At 41.4% G+C, this 17097-nt stretch overlaps 1 protein-coding gene across 1 annotated transcript in view; it reads right to left on the bottom strand.

Annotated features, from left to right (window-relative positions):
- cttnbp2 (cortactin binding protein 2) overlaps positions 1 to 17097 on the bottom strand; it is an 85395-nt gene that overhangs the window by 64413 nt on the left and 3885 nt on the right. Inside the window, 1 exon segment of the mRNA XM_018692362.2 lies at positions 14305 to 14412. Coding sequence (XP_018547878.1) covers positions 14305 to 14412 — 108 coding nt within the window.

Raw genomic sequence — 17097 nt, 5'->3', positions numbered from 1 at the left:
CCACCAGGCTTCATGCTTGGCTCAAACAGCAAGATTTCAGGGGGAAGTGTGAGAGATTTGGTTTACTAGGAGGTATAATCTATTAATTATCAAAAACACTAAGTGCAGCTGAGGCTAAAAATACTGGACGACAGGTGTTCAGACTGTGTCTTTAGTAGGGTTGCAAAACTCTGGGAAGTTGTCAAACTTTGGCTGTAACAGAAAACTTAAATGTGGTTGGAAAAAAAAATATCTTGCAGCATAATCTTGGAGTTTCTGGAAATTTATTTTTCCTCCTAAATATTACTGCATTATATTTACAGGGTTTTCTCCACCATTAGAAAGCTTAGGTGCAGCACAGAGGTCATTTTGGGCACCACTTAAGCCGAATCAATAAAAGACTTTCCCCTGATCTGATGGTTGGAGCTGGTCCCTGGTTGGCGTTTGCTTTTTGGGTGTTGTTCATTATCTGCTCTACCTTTTCCAAATTTGTGCACAGAGATATGATAATAATAACGGTCCGAAATGATGCAAAATTGTGTATTTTTAAATCGAAAAACTGACAAATAGGTGCACCAAAGTCTTCCACAAACCTTGGTAGACGCTGTGTTTGGATGTTGCTCTCCCTCTCGTAATATTATTTTAGTCAACAGTCTTGTTTTTTTTGTTCTTCAATGAAAGAATCAATTAAAGTTCTGATCACCAATAAATCAAAGTCAAAAATGACATTTTTAAAATTTCTATTAGTTTGCATGTATGTCTGCTTCTGAAAAAACTAAATGTTTGTATATGATGCAGTAAATTACCCCAAAATTCCACTTAATTCTCATTAATTCCCATATATTCCCGTTAAATGTGAACACATCCTGGTCCTGTAGGAAAAGTCAGGGGGTCACCAGTCTTATAACTTAACAATATAACTGTCTGTGTTAGATATACAGATGCTGACCTAAATAAAGGAGTGATGAACTGACCGACATCACCTTCCCTTCAGCCTCGGCTACAAACCGTCACGTCTCTGACATCCTGCGTTCGCTTGGCATCAGCCCACAATCCCACGCCATCGACATCCATTTTGTAATGACTCAGAGCCGTTCTTTGACATTTAGATTACAGCGTCTGCTCCTTTTCCACTCACAGCCTCTCACACACCTCCCTCACTTTCATTTCACACGGGTTGAGACTCGGCTGCCATCTTTCTGTCGCCATCTCGGCTCAGGAGCTCCAGGAGAACTTGCTTCTTGGCAAAACCAGTCAGTGACACACACACACACACATTCAGTACATGCACTTCAGGTGTTAGACTGCACCGAGAGCAGCCCTGGGAGCAGACTCTCTGCAGCAGGTGGGTGGCTCATTGTTTTTGCTCAAGGGCACTTCAGCAGGGACGAGCCCGAACATTTTAACCTGTGCGATAAGCGCTGCAGGTTGAGTACATTTCACAGAACTCTCTCTTCCTTTTCCTGTCTATTTTTAAAACACCGCTAATGGCACTTTAAAATTACTAAAGACATTCATTAAAAGATGAATGCATCTGAACACAAAAGAGTGAAATTTAAGGACCAGGCTCCCATTTAGGTTTTAAAAAAAAAAAAAGAAAGAAAGGCCATTACTGAAAGGACTAAAACATAAAAAGCAGCTTTTAACTGTTGGCAAATTACTTTCCTCTGCAGAGAATAATTTTCAAATTAATGGTGATATCTTGGAGTAAATGTAAATGACACTGCAGTCAAGAAAACTGGCATCCTTCTGGAATCACTTCAAAACTACATTTCCCATAATCCATGTTGATTCCTGTCCTAAAGGAGATGTTGCACCAAACAGTGTCAAATCAGGGGGTTTTCACAGGGAGCCGAATTATCCCCAGAGGTCTCTTCCTCTCCAAAATAAGCAGACTTGATCATTAACATGGAGAAAAACACCGAATAAAGCAGTTTCATGTTTTAAAAAATCAGTGTTCCCTGGTACTTTTGATGGACACGTGATACCAGGAGGGGCTGCGCGGCCGTTAGCTGAGTCGCCGCTAACATTAGCTTAGCCTGTTTCTAGGTTAAGATTCCTTGAGTGTCGATCGTTCAGGAGGTTTTTACTGGGAGCCGAATTAGCCACAGAGGTCTCTTCCTCTTCCAAAACAAACAAACCTGGTAATCAAACCGGGTAAAAACACTGAAAGACAAAGCACAAAGATCGATGTTTCTCTAGCGCTCTTAAGCGGACATATGACGTCAGTAGGGGCTGCTCGGCTGTTAGCCGAACTGCAGCTAATGTTAGGTTAGCCTGCCTAGGTTAGGATTCCTTCAGTGCCAAAGGTTCAGAAGGTTTTTAACCGCAAGCCGAATTATCCACAGATGTCTCCTCGTCTCACAAACAAACACACCTGATAATCAGAACGAGTAAAACACTGAATAAAGCGGGTTAAATAAGTGTTCTTCTGGTGCTCTTTGGAAGGCAAATGACGTCAGGAGGGGCCGTTAGCCAAGCCGCCGCTAACGCTAGTTTAGCTTTAATTTAATTTAATTTCTTCGACCTAGAAAAGGAGGTTTACATCAAAAACCGAATTATCCACAGAGGTCTCTTCCTCTCCAAAACAAACGAGCCAGGTGATTAAAACCATAAAAACACTGAGAAAAGCAGTTTTACGTTTAAAACCAGCGTTTCTCTGTGACAGTCTTGGGCGAACAAGAGGAGCTGTTTGCTCTGCTTGCTTCTCTGACAACCTAAGATCCGATACATTTACTGACAAAATCCTTCATCTGGTTAAAGGTTAATATTTATACAGTTAAATAAAAAGAGACAGTTACATGTCTTGAGTCAGTAACTAAGAAATCGGCTGAAAGTGTTTGAATGTGCGGCCATCTTGCCGACTGTTGTGTTACCTGAACTCTTACTTTGGAAGAACGGCTTCCTCTTCCCGTCTTGTGCAATAAAGCAGTGCAAACATTCCCTTCAAAATAAAAACGTAAAATGCAGAGTAGAAGCTGAAAAAGCCTCAGTTTATGATAATTACAGCCTGGCTTATATTGAATTTTTGAGGCGAATAAAAATAAAAATATTTGAGATTTTTTTTTTTACATAAACATTTTTGGTATGAATCTACTAAATTTAACTCTTAAATTAGTAAGAATTATCACAGACACCGCAATATCTGTATCTTTTGAGCTCTTATTCTAAATCATAACATAATGAAACATTAATAATAAACTACTAATCAGTATATTCATGATTCACCCTTTGCACCCATCTAGGAAAAGGTGCTTGTAACTACATTTATATGGAAAAATAAACGTGTATGGAAGAAGATGGAATATTGGAATAAAGTCAATAATTTAATTCAACACCCACACTCTCAATTAATTTCATTTTCAGCTAAATATCTGATAATAAACACAGTCATCAAGCATTTTGAATGCATTAAATCTCCTCTCACTACTGACACCTCTGCTAATATATAGTGTCATAATGGGTGTTATTTTGTGATTATGTATTAATTGCATCTTTTTTCATTTTCCACTAATGGGAGTAAAGTTTTATCTGCTGTGTTCTTGTGGAGCTGCAGCTGGAAAACTCCCACGCTCCTCTCTGTTGCCTCTGGCTACATCAGCAGCAGCAGGAGCAGGAGCGGGAGGAGGAGGAGGAGGGGGAAGAGGAGCAGGTTAACAGGCTGAACAGAAAATGACAAACATTATTTCATGTAGACAGGTGAGGAAGAGGAGAAGAGAAAAGCACTGAAAAGATGAAGAAATTAAACAACTAAGCCTCTCATATGAGTCCTCAGTTAAAGGCTCTGTACCTCAGTGAAAGAGTGAGGGTGAACAGATGTGATAGAGTGAATAAAGGTGATAGAAACGCACATTAGCAGCAGCTCAGCTAACAGCTTGCCGACGCCTCGAGGGGGGAAAACACTGATTTTTAAAGTGAAACCAACCCTTCTCTGCTTCAGCTATCAACAGACCAAACAACCGGCCGACAGACTCTCGACAAAACTAGTTGTACGCCTTCACCGACCAATCAGTGCAGAATATGGTCACAATCTTCAGTTACGGCAATGGATAATGTCGTCATTTTGTCATAATTAGAGATTTCACTCGTTTTGTGAGGGCACAGTGACCTTGACCTTTAACCTTTCACCACCAAATTCTAATCAGTTCATCCTCGAGTCTGATTGGACATTTGTGCCAAATTTTGAGACAATACCTCGAGGCGTTCGTGATACAACGGCTCCATGTGAAGCCTCTGGTCGCAGCTGTTGTCGGCATGGAGGAATAAAAATGACAAACCATATCAGGTCTTACCCGGTTCAGTTTCACACCTCTCACAAGCGTGTGAATAAGTCCCTACAAACACAAAGTAATTTGCAAAGACACACACACTCTCACACACAGATGTCTTGTTAAAGAAACAAACTCTATTGTGCGAACGTCGAGAGCTTTTGCTCCAATAATTCCTTCAGACAGGGTCAGGTGAGGCGAGCAGAGTTGACTATTTTTGTGTTTGCATCACCATCTCTCATTTCATTCCCCACCTCATCACGTGGACCGTGTGTGTGTGTGTTGGTGCGAGAGAGTGAGAGTGTTCATGACGCTTTCAGCCCACATCAAACAGCAGCCATGTCATCAAATCAACTGACCGAGAGACCCTGAGAGAGAGAAGAGGTAGAGGGTGAAGGAGAAGGAAAAGTGGAGCAGAGAGATTTTAGACTGATCTGCTTCGTGAAACACTTGCACATAAATAATACATACACTCAGCAGTTTATTAGGAACACCAGGCTAAATCCTCCCTTTATTATTGCCGTCCCTAATAAACTGACAACTAATGGTATAAATAAATAAACGTAAAGAAGAAATCATGTTAGGAGAGGGAGAGAAACATCCAAACTCCTCTTCCTAAGACAAAGGGTTTTGGTGGCTTTTCAGTTAAAAATCGTTACAAAAAAAGCTAGAGTGGATAATACGTAAACAAAACCCAAAAAGCAAAAGTCAACCAGGGACCAGCTCCAACCATCAGATCAGGGGAAAGTCTTTTATTTCTGGTGCTCTCTGTGTGTTAATTCGGCTTAAGTGGTGCCCAAAATCTCCTGGGTGCTGAACCTAAGCCTTATAATGGTGGAGAAATCCCTACAAATATGATGCAGTAATATTTAGGGTTGCAAGGGAGCAGAAAATACATTTCCAGAAACTTTCTATGGAGTAAATTAAGCTTTCATCGAACAACAAAAAACATAATGTTGAATTAAATAAATATATTCCCTATGATTCCCCAACCCCCCCAAGAAAAGTAGAAAAAGAAATGTAAATGTAGATTATGCTGCAAGATGTTTTTTTTACAAATACATTTGAGTTGCCTGTTATAGGCTAAACTGTAATTTTGTTCCCATACATTCCCATTAATTCCATATATTCATGTGATTCCCATATACTCCCATTAATTCCATTCCACTTCTTCAGTCATGAGTGATTGAGGAGTGATTGATAAGTTTGTGATTGATAAGGAAGCAGGTGTCCTGAGGCAGGAGGAGATGAGTTAAAGAGCTCTCCTTTCCTTCATGTTCAACTCTTTGACTGATTCTGCAGAAAGTGTGAAGTTAAAAACTTTTGTGGTTTTTCTGTTTCAGGTAAATGAAAATTGCGAGTCAGCGCTGCCTGAGAAAACGATCGACGTCGGCTGAATGTGGATTTGAACTCGTCCGACACCGACCCTGAACGAGCAGCTCACTTACAGCTGTTTCTGTCAAATCATTAAGGTAAAACCGCAGCTTGACTGACAAATCCAGGCTAAAGCAGAGACGAGTTATCTCGTCCTCGCTAATTGAGACGTGACAGATCGGAAAACCAGAACGACCGGAGACTGAATCCTTATGAGCAAAAACAGGGATGGTAAAACCTTTTTTCTTCCAGAGCCACGAAAAGTAAAGCTGGTCCTCAATTACAGGATATTATATAAATTAACTGTGAGTATTTGCTGCCTTTTTTAAATTTTATATCTTTTTCTGAATATTTTTGGACAAAAAAAATTAAAGATATCGACTTGAGTTGGGAGGAAAATCACTTCATTCCTTCCATGTTCGATTTTATCTTTGACCCAGAAACACAAACACATACATCCCACACTCCCCGTGTAGGGAAACAGACACAGCAAAGCACCGATCGCTGCCAGGGTTGAGGGTTCGACTCCCACCGGCAAGACGTATGCACTCGTAGCACCGTGAGGCACTTAAGATAAAAGCCTCCATCAAGCAGCATATGTTATATAATTATGTAAAGGATGAGGAGAGAGGGAGGGAGGGAGGCTGGAGAGTGAAATATAGACCTATATAAAGGGGGGAGGAGGGGGGATACAGTGAGGGAGAGAGGATTAAGAGGGAGAGGGAGAGAGAAGGATGGTTGCTATGACCTACTTCCTAAGCACTTCAGCAATCGCTTCATTTCACAGTGAGGATTTTTTCGTGTGCGCACACTGTACACGCAAATACACAACAACTGGACCACCAAGTGCACAGACAGGGGGAAAAAAAAAAACTTAAATACATACAATTAGTGGTCAAGAAAGCACATAAAGAATCCGAAAGGCCAGTTTCACATGCAGCGAGGCTTTAAGGACGTCGAGGTGGGTCTAAAAAAACAGGGACGGTTCTTCAGAGAGCGAGGAGAAAGGGTAAATTATGGAAAAGCCTTTGTTGAGTTGGACATATTAATGGAGTTAAACCACGACCATCTTTGTTGGGGTGGAGACAGTAACAAACTGAAACACTATATAGATGAAAGGACTAACAGCTACATACAATCACAGCCGCTGCAACGTAATCCAATGGACAACTGTCCACGTCAAAGTACGTCCACTACAGTGGACAGGCTCAGATTGTTAGTATAGGTGTCTGACAACATTACAGAGAGGATTCCTACAGAGAAAGAGCTTTTTATTTGAGAGGAAGATCCTTTTTATTTAACCAGAAACATCACATATATCAGCACCAGACTCCATTGACAAAAACAAGAAATTTACCGAGCAGAACACAGGAGCTGCACTGCCTCGATCTGTTCACTTGTTTGTATTCTTGTGTTGTATTTTTACTTCTGTAAAGGATCTGAATACTTCTTCTACCACTGAAAGTTACACAATAACACAATTAGTGTGGTATTCCAGCAGCTCCTGTGTTCTGCCTGGTAAAATTCCTGTTTTTGTCAATGGAGTCTGGTAGTGAGTGAACAGCTGTGTCTGCAGGAATACCACTGTCTCGATGGGTTAAGTTTGTTTGCGTCATTATTGTGCGACTTATATGAAACAGTAAAGACACAAGAAACAAGGACTGCAACTAAAGATTTTTCTCCAAATTTTGATTTCCCAAAGCACCAAAATACTCAGGTATAACAAAGAAAAGAAGCAAATCACAACATCTGAGAAACTAAGCTGTAAATATTTGGAATTTTCTACTTGAAAAATTACTAATGTGATTAACTGGTTATCAAATTAGCTGCAGATTTATTCAACTAATTGATTAATTGACTGATCACTGCAGCTCTAGATAAAACCATTTTGCATTTTGTTTCTCTATTTTCTGATATTTTCATTTTACAGTCTGAACACTTAATTGATTAATCCAAAATGAAAATAACTGACAGATTCAAATAAGTCCTACATCCATTATACATGCACACACACTCAGACATGCTCTTTCAACTCTGAGACAGTCCCACCACCCCCTCCACCCTCCTGGGAATGGACCCGTCTTCTGTATTGACTGACAGCACTTGAAAAACCACCCCACCAAAGAAAAAGAAAAAAAAATGGAGGACTGTCAGAAGAAATGGGCTCTCAGGAGACGTCCGGGTGATACCACCTTCCCTGAAATGGAGGGGTGGGGGTTGGTGGTGGTGAAGATGGACTCTGAGTCTTTTTAGCCTCATTCCTAAGTGGCATGTCAGTGGGTGGCGGTGAAACACGAGACTGCGAGCTTGTGAAGGAGGGTCCGGGTTGGGGGGTCTGGTTGCTAGGCAGCCAACCCGATCAGAGCAGGATGCTGATTGGCTTTTGTGTGTGTGTGTTGTGTATCCGGAGAGAGAGCGAGGGTTAATCAAAGAAGTGTGAATCATGGAAAAAGAGGAGGAAAGATGAACAGAAACATGAACCTTGACTGTCTCTCAACTCCGTCCTGAATTGAGAATAACTTGCATTTTAAGACGTTTCGCACAGTGATGATAATGTGTTCATTGTGTTGTGTTTTCAAACCAATCAATGTTCCAAAACGTCTAAAAGCAAAGATTTACTTGGCAAAAATAGATAGTGCTCCTGACTGACAATGATGCCAGCGTACAGACAGAAAAAAAATAATTACTTTTCTTGGTTGAAGGGCTTTTTCTTATTCCAATTTCATCTTCCAATATCTAGAAATCCTCCTAAAAGAGATGGGTCAGGTGGGGATGATGATAAAATTGCTCTGTGTTTTGTTAAGCTTGAATAAAAAACTGATTTGTGGGGTAGCAAATTTTGCACAGGAGATGATTGAACTTTGTCATGGGAAGCTTTCTCTAAAGCATCCCCTCTCTCTTCTCGTGGCTCAGGGAGAGCACTGTGATTTTAAAATATATTTTGGATTAAATGTGCAGCCCCCAAAAGAAAGAGAGGGAGATACAGCAAGAGAGGAATTCAAAAGATTTATGTGGAAAGAGGAGAGGGAGACAGTAATGATGAGTAATGAGCTGCCACAGTGTCTGTCCAAAGAGATAAGAACAGAGATAGAAACAAAGAGAGAGAAAGAAAGAGCAGAATACAAAGATTCATGGGAACAAAAAGAGACGAACAAAGATGTAGAAGAAGACAAACGCTGCTGAGCGAGTGTGGGGAGGGGGAGAGATGGAAAAGCCCAGCAACAGGGCATGCCTTAAATAGCTAGATGGTCGAGAGATAACGTGACGCTGGAGAAAGCCTGACGGCTCGGGGCATGTGTTGTGTTGCACTAAGCATGTACGAGCCCGGCGCTGACAACAGCTCCACGGGCTCCTCTTAGTCATATGGTGGATCACATGACTCCCCCCGAGGAGGCTTGGTCCGCATGAGGCCGGGACGCTGGTGGGCAGAAACACCGACCGCCCATCTGGATTCACAAAAATCCATCATGTGTTGGGTATGGTTTATTCAGGAGTGAAAAGCACATTTCAGGCACGCAGCTGCCACAGCAACCACCACAGTGGTACCTTCATTTCTGCAACGTGAGGAAGTCAAGACAACAGGGCTGCAACTGACGATCATCAATTATGTAAAAAAAAAAAAAGTCAGAAAATTGTGAAAAATGCTCAAGGTGACATCTTGAATGTCTTACTCAGTTTATCATCACATGCAACAAAGAAAAGCATCAAATCCTCACATTAAGAGGCTGGAACCTGCAAATATTTGACATTTTTGCTTTAAAAAGACATTATTTGGTTATAAAACAGTTGCTGATATCAACTAATTACTGCAGCTCTACAAGAAAAACTGAACTTCATGCAAATATTCACCAAAGCATGGGGGTGACAATAACTTTCACTCATTTAACATTTCTCAATCTCAACAAAATGGCTTTGATATAACGCTGCTACCAGGATTTGAGTAAGAAAACACAAAGCTTGGAAACACACTGGAAAATAAACTGCTCCTTAATGAGCAGGTATAGAGGCAGTGTAACACAATAACTGTTAGAGCACTCTAACAGTCGTCTACAGCTAGTCGAACTGGCTGGTCACTAAGCTGCTTTTTCATTGGCCTCCCACTGATCAGTCCTTGCCAACATAAAAAAAAATCATCCCATCAAGTCATTTTCACAAAGGCACAGACGTCCAATCTGGACACCTCCGTCTGTACAATAATTCTCCCGCTGAGACTAAAGCTCATGGAACATAACTGCCCACCAGTTAGAAACCATTTCACAAACTCTCAGTAGAGAGTGTGCATGATTTTTAGCATATTTAAGTTCTTCAAAAAACAGGAGCTGCTGACCTGGTGATGTTACTGCCTCGTTCTGTACAAATCCTTGATTTGCAACAACAAACTGCAGCTCTATGTGACTTTTTCTTAACTTTTCTTAACTCATTGTTTCGGCTCTATCGCTGCACACAGGCCATATGTCAAAGCTTTCCACAACTCTTCTCTATGCAACTGTAGGCACATGTTTCAACGTTAGCAAGTACCAAAGCAAGTAGCAAGCAAAGAAATTTCAACATGTAGCACCTGAAGAGCCAGATGTTTTTCTCTGAGGACTCGGTGGAGACCAAAGAAGAGCTAGTAAAACATGGGCGCACATTTTCAGACAGTTGCTCCAGGACGACCCTTGATCGTTCGTATGAAAAGTGCCACAAATAATCATTCACCAAATTAATAAAAGATCTAGAACAAAGGGCTGAACTCCCCTCTCACTTCTACACAGCTAACTAATCACGCCGTGAAGTGGATTTGGAAGTTACAGGGATGGTCGGACACAGGCGCCCCTAATCCGATGTTGTGGGGGGAGTAGGTTTCTGAAAGTTATTCGACCATCCAACAAGCCCTTTTGATGGAGTATAAATCCGGCTTTGCATGTGTCAGGAGAACAGAGATGTGATTTCTCATGCTGCTCTGTGTCTGCCAGATGTTGTATATAATACGCAAGAATGTCGTTCGTTTGCTTACATGTTAACTGGTTGGGTTACTGAGGTCAAAAATTAATTAATGCAGCTTTAAGATTTGGTTAAGTCTGTGACTTTGGGCTACAAAGGCCACTAACAATCTACTAGTTTTCTACCAGTGTCTGTGGTGGCTAGTGGCCAAGAGCTTTAATGACCTTGAGATTTTCTTCTTCCATTCCTCCAAAGAGGCTTTACACATAGTGTCTTTGTAAAACAGTTCCTTTGTGTTGGTGCGAAATTACCACTGGCTGTCAGCCAAACACTTAATCCTGGTTCTGGCCATCAACTTTATGCACTGTGACTCAGCCATCGCTCGGCCAAGATCTACCGTTGAAAGGAGCTACACTATTCTAGAAATGGACTTTACCCTCCGTAGATCGTCGATGCAAATAAAAGAGTTTGTTTCCTGCTCTGAGGACGGGGTAGAGATGCAGCCTCTTGGCGCAGAAGAATGCCTGACTTGTGTGTAGCCGTCAGCTACGGTAATCATGTGATATCGCTGTCGTTTGGCTAATCTGCTTACGGCCTCCTTTCTTTTTTCTCCGGGATGAAACCTGATACGGCAGCTCAGCCAGCTTTAGCCACACGCTAATTAATCTGCAGCACCAAAGCCTCTTAATAGCACCCGAACGCCACAAACAATCGGCGTTGGTTGTGCCAAGCCGTAGTAAAGTTTGGGTCAAGCCTTTGAAGTGGTTTGATGGGAAAAATGGGTAGTTGTAGAGGGTTCAGTTCCCTGTGTAGGCTTTGGATAACAAGGCTGGTTAGCTTTATTTGTGGTTCGATTTTATAAAAAAGGGGCGTCACTGTCCAGTGAAATTGATAGTCCTGCTGCTGGTGGCAAGATGATGCTTTTCTTCAGGCTATTGGGGAGGCAAGGGGGAAGTTTTAGAGAGAGAACTGGGTGGGGGAGCTGGCTTAATCCCCTCTGTCACGCTGTCCTGCTTTGTCAGAGACGATATCAGACCTTCATTTTTCACCCTCTCTCTTTCTGCATCTCACCCACCTTCAATCCCATTTGCTCTGATTCGAACCGACGATCTGAGCCTCTCACTTCTAGATCTATCTTTCTTAACTCTGTCTCTTTTTTTATTTTATCTCCCCCTTCCTCACCCCTGTCTGCTTCCCTCCCTCTCTCTCTCTCTCTCTCGGATGGGGCTTATCTGCAATAGAACAAACAGGCTCATTGTGTTTTGCGAGAGCCATGAGGGCAAAGCAGAGAGGAGGCTTATTTCATTGAAACCTGGATAGGATATCCATCCACAGGGGAAAAAACAGGGGGCCTGCGGGGACTCTTAATGCCAGCGGAAAACATGGGTGAACTGTCGGTGAGGGGTGGAACGGAAAAAACAACCAATACCAAAAAACACAAAGGGACAGGGAAAAGGTGACATTGGGGCACAGGCTGTCCTAAATTTAAAGAAAGGGAGGCTGCAGAGACGATAGACGAAACAGGGCAGACGGAGGAAGTAGGCTGCAAAGGATAAAGATTCAAATTACTGTCTGAAGCTGATGCCGAGTGAGGAAGACAGTCACTAAGATCAGCAAGATCGAGGACTGCGAAGCCACACAATAGGCTCAGTATCAAGAAAACCGAACAAAATATCTGTAAGATGAGCAGCTTGCCAACCCAGCAGCAACAGTGATGGCTGTGAAAGGCTGTCACACAACCAAAAGGTCACCAGTTTGATCCCCACAGCATGTGTATAGAGTGAAACAGGACAAGACACTAAAGCTCTACATGTCGTTTCGGAGAAATCACCTACAAAGCCATAAAAGAAATCTCTCCTCTCTCCCGTAGTCCCGACACTGAATGAGCTGCACATCAAGAGCCTATTAAAACAGTCTTAAAGTAGAGCGTGGACAAGCCAAGGCGACCTACATACAGAGCTGCAGAGAGAGAGAGAAAGAAGGACCTGCAGAGGGTTCGTTCGGAAATAACTTGGCATTCCTGCCCCTGCGGAGAGCCGGCGGCCTCCAGCGCGAGGGGGGTGAGACAGGTTCTCTGGGACGCCGCAGAGTCATCATCCATGCAAGCATCAGTATTCAGTGACCACAGATCAATTCGTCATCCATTTAAACTCATCTCAACCTTCATTGTCCTGTCATTATAGAAAGCGTTCGATACGTACGCTCAGCTGGGAACACCTGGCTAAAAACTAATGTGTCATACAGTCTGATACAACAATCATGCAATAAATCCTCCATTCATGAAGGTTATGATGTTCAGTTTGTGTTGGGACTGTGTTGAACAAGTGTTGATTGAGTCTGTTGTTTAGCCTTCCCTCACTGATCTGAATGGGGTGGACAAAACCTTGATATAACCTCAACATTATAACCTTAAGGAAGGTTTGGATCGTTGCATTGCAGGATTGTTGTAATAGACTACATCAGTTTTAGCTACGTGTTCCTAATAAAATGTCAGTTGAGTGTAGATACCAATGACAATGGTCAGATACCGAAGTAGAAACAGATTCATATCAGTTTGAAAGCAATAACAGCAACTTATCCCTCATTTCTGTCTAAATGAAGTGTCCAACATACCACACCGAGAGCAGACTATGATAAAACGCCATGTCGTCCACCTGCAGACCAGTTTTTAGTTATTTCTCAATGAACTGATTGATCTGTTTAATGTAAAATAATGAAAAATGCCTGTTGTAATTTACAACAATCCAAGGAGATGTATTCAAGTGCCTTTTTTTGTCCGAACAAAAGTCCAAAACCCAAATATAATCAATTTAATGTGATGTACAACCAAAAAAAACATCAAATCTCTCACAATTAAGAGGCTGGTACCAATGACTCTTCAATGCTTCAAAAGCAACTAAAACAATTTATCAATTCTCAAATTAGTTGACGATTCATTCATTTTCTGACGATCACCTAATCACTGCAGCTCTACTGTAGTTAGAAACATGTATGTTACTGAAGCTTACAGATCTACACGATCACAACAAGCATTGTCACAAAAAAGTTTGTAAATTGCTTATGTCTCAGCTGCTATGGCTAGTCGCCAGACTTCTACATAAAGGTAGGCTATCACCTTCAAAATTCACTAAATACATGTTTACAGTGCTCAGAACTTTCCGTCCTTTCCTTTCTCAAGGTCAGATTTCCATTGGCAAATAAAAACAATTCCACCTTTTACTCAACCAGCACCTTTCTCATTGGTTTTCAATAGTAACTGAGGTACAACAGGAGACAGAACCAGCTTCAATCACCTCATCATTAGTGCTAGTTAAGCAGGTGGTGTTGGATGGATGCGAGGATTTGATCACACTGGCCTTTCTGGCAGGAAACAGAGTGGTAACCAGTCGCTCAGTCAGCTCCCATCCAACAAAGGCAATTAGGGAAGCGGCTTATCAGCGGGTAATTACAAAGCAAAGAAAGAAACAGTGGGGCAGAGTCTTTCATCGCGGTCACACCAGTGTTCTGCACATTTCTGGGATAAAGCCACCAACTCAGATTTTATGATATCACATTCATTTAGCAGCATTCATGACCGTTCATCTGTCATTAAAGCAAGTGATACCAACTCAATTCTAGGCCACAATTATAGCTAATCATCTCATCGCAAGCCACTCCACAAAAGACAGTCTGCTCCGAATGGGTTGCATTCAATTAACCCGACAAAGGCTGCGATGGCGATGGTTTAGCTTAAAAGTGTGTAGGTGTTGTCTGGACTCACCCTCAAGGCCTCTATGACCAGGTCTCGGGCCTCCAGCTCTCCCTCCATGATACTCAGCAGGGTGAGCAGCTCTGGCTTGCTCAGGTTATCCATGTTGAACTCACATTTCTGCAACACAGACAAGAAACAATTTGTCAGACTCATGCAAACAGATCATTTTTTAATTAGAGGCTGGGTATCAAACCTTAAAGGATTGGACCAGGACATACCACATTGTTTTCCCAAAGTAAAACATTGAAAATTATTTGTAAACTCAGCATCGGAGAGCATCGCAGAGTTAGCATGTCCGTATGCGCTCCTGGCCATGCAACTACAATCAAATGTGAACAAGTCCTGTTGTAAGATGAAAAACAGAAAAATCGTCCACCCAAATTTACGCTCACTTTGTGTAAACTCCAGCAGCAAGAGGGAAAAAAAGTTGCTTACATGACAAATGCACGACTTACTCCCAGTCTCCAACTGGTCTCATTAAGTGCTGCCCTCAAATTAGGCTAGATGTCCTGTCCTACCTCGAAGCCATTAAGGTCTAATTACATTTAGCTAGGTCATTAGGCACCTATTTGGTCGGTAGCGACTGCAGGGCTAACGGGTGGAGATGACTGTAATTGGGAATGACCAGACCACTTCGTGGCTTCCCCTCATGTCAATTAAAAGCTTTTTCCGGTCAGCTTATAAAAAGCATAACGGCCGTGTGGTGCTGCCTCTGTCCGGTCTGTTCACAGGAGGAGAGCATGACTTGTTTTGGGTGAAGTCAGTTTCATCTCCTACTGTCTTATTTTTCTCACTGTGAATCATGTTGTGCTATAAAAACAACAGTAAATGATGCTTATAGAAGTGGAAATGGCTGTGTATTCTGGACTAAAAAAAAGTTTTAAACTAAAAGGGGCAAATCCGATCTTTCTTCAATAATGGTTGTCATTTTCCTCCATCTGCCTCTGAAACATAAATTTAATTCTAGGTAAACACATTACATTAAAATCATTTGTTTCATTTTAATATAAAAATACTTATTTACTGCTAGATGAAGGTCAGCTCATAAAAATGATGTATTATTATAGTTTTAACGACCTAAAAGTACAAAGCTTCAGTATTAACATGTCACTTGCCTCTTAATTCAGTAATAATGCTAACAATAAAATCAAATAAAACACTGAATAAACAGTAGACTCGGTCAATTAATGACAATTAATTAATCATTTAAGACATTTTTAAAACAAAAACACCAGAGAATCTCTGATTCCTGCTTCTCAAATGTGAGAATTTGCTCTTTCAAATCTTTATTAATTAAAAATGTTTAGGGTTTGGTTGGATGAAACTAGCAATTTAAAGAACTTTTGGATATTTATAAGTGGATTTTTCACTCATTTCTAGCAGAAAACAAACAGTAGATTAATTGAATAATGAATAATCCTCAGTTGCAGTCCCAACACTCTAGAAGGGGCCAATTCTGCCAGAATTGACTTGTGACTTTTACTTTTGATGCATTTTGCTGATAATACTGATTTAGCTTTAGGGAGTAATCCACATTTTGTAATGGAGTACTCTTATATGTTAGTATAGCTACATCTTCCAAGACCAAGAGTCATGTATATAGTGTTTTGTTGTTGATTTCAAGAGCAAAATTCAAGTTAAAAAAACAAAATAAGGTCTGAGAAAAGTCAGAGACGAAAAGTTCAGCGATCAACTCTGAAAACATCGCGTTTGTACGACAAGCTTTTCTATTATTAAGACGTAAAATTCAACAGTAAACCAAGAGGAATTCTTGTCCAGACATCATGATTTTGAGTCCTGTTCAGAGAGAGTTTCCTTTGTTTTCCCAGTCTCATCCCCAAACATCACAACAGCGTCTGGTTGGTCGACATTCCAACACTTAACGTCAAATTTTTGTGTCAAGGAACGTTGAAAGTCACTGTGCTCATTCGCAGCGCAACCTAAGTGAGGAAAATGAGTGAAATTCTTGGGTGGATGGCGTAAAAAATGACGTAAATTCACACGAGAGAGGCCAAAAGATAACACTGGAGCCTGGCGACAGAAGAATTTCCCAATTACCATGTTGGCGACTGTACGGCAGCCATCTGCTGAGGAAGCCACATCCAGCTGCATTTCCAATATCTGGAAGCTTTTCACCGGGCTATTTGTTCAATGAAACCTTAATAAACCAAAGAGGCAAATGGAGTGAGGAGCTGCTACCTGCACTCTCTTGGTGTTCACTTGTCAGGCGGCCATTTAGGGCCTGATTTACAAGCCCTACAGTGAAACCTCAGCCAAGATTATTCCATTTCATCAAAGAGTCACACACCATCTCCAGAGGTCTCGTGGTACAGAATACGACTTTGAACAGGCCCGGTCTGAGTTTTCAACAAGCTGCTGCCTCCTACGTGTCCTTTATACGCTCCTGTGACATTGTTTATTTCACAGCAAAAAGGGGGGGAAAGTTCACGTTCAAACAACTGGAACAGCAGTGATAAATCTGCATGAATAAACAGGCCAACACTCTCTCTCCTCTCTCCTCGAAAATACAATATTTTAGCCAGAAAAGCTTTCTCAAGACAGGTGCTGAGACGGTTTTTTTTAATCAAGAAATCAGGGAAGTTTTGTGCAAGCTCACTCTTAATATGAACCTTTTTTTCTTTTCAAGAAGAACAAGGAGCTGGAAAGTGTTGCGTCAATCACATGTTTCAGTTTAGTCAGGTTTTTTTTTATTCTGATGCGATCGTGGCAAAAAAAAAAAGTAGCCTGGAAATAAAAGCAGGAGAGATTCCAAGGGATTGATTCATTCTCATCGAGCCTTCC

Source organism: Lates calcarifer, linkage group LG10 (assembly GCF_001640805.2).
Source record: "Lates calcarifer isolate ASB-BC8 linkage group LG10, TLL_Latcal_v3, whole genome shotgun sequence".
Classification (NCBI taxonomy): Eukaryota; Metazoa; Chordata; class Actinopteri; family Centropomidae; genus Lates; species Lates calcarifer.
Note: the sequence above shows the minus strand (reverse complement) of the source record. Positions and strands in the feature narration are given on the sequence as shown.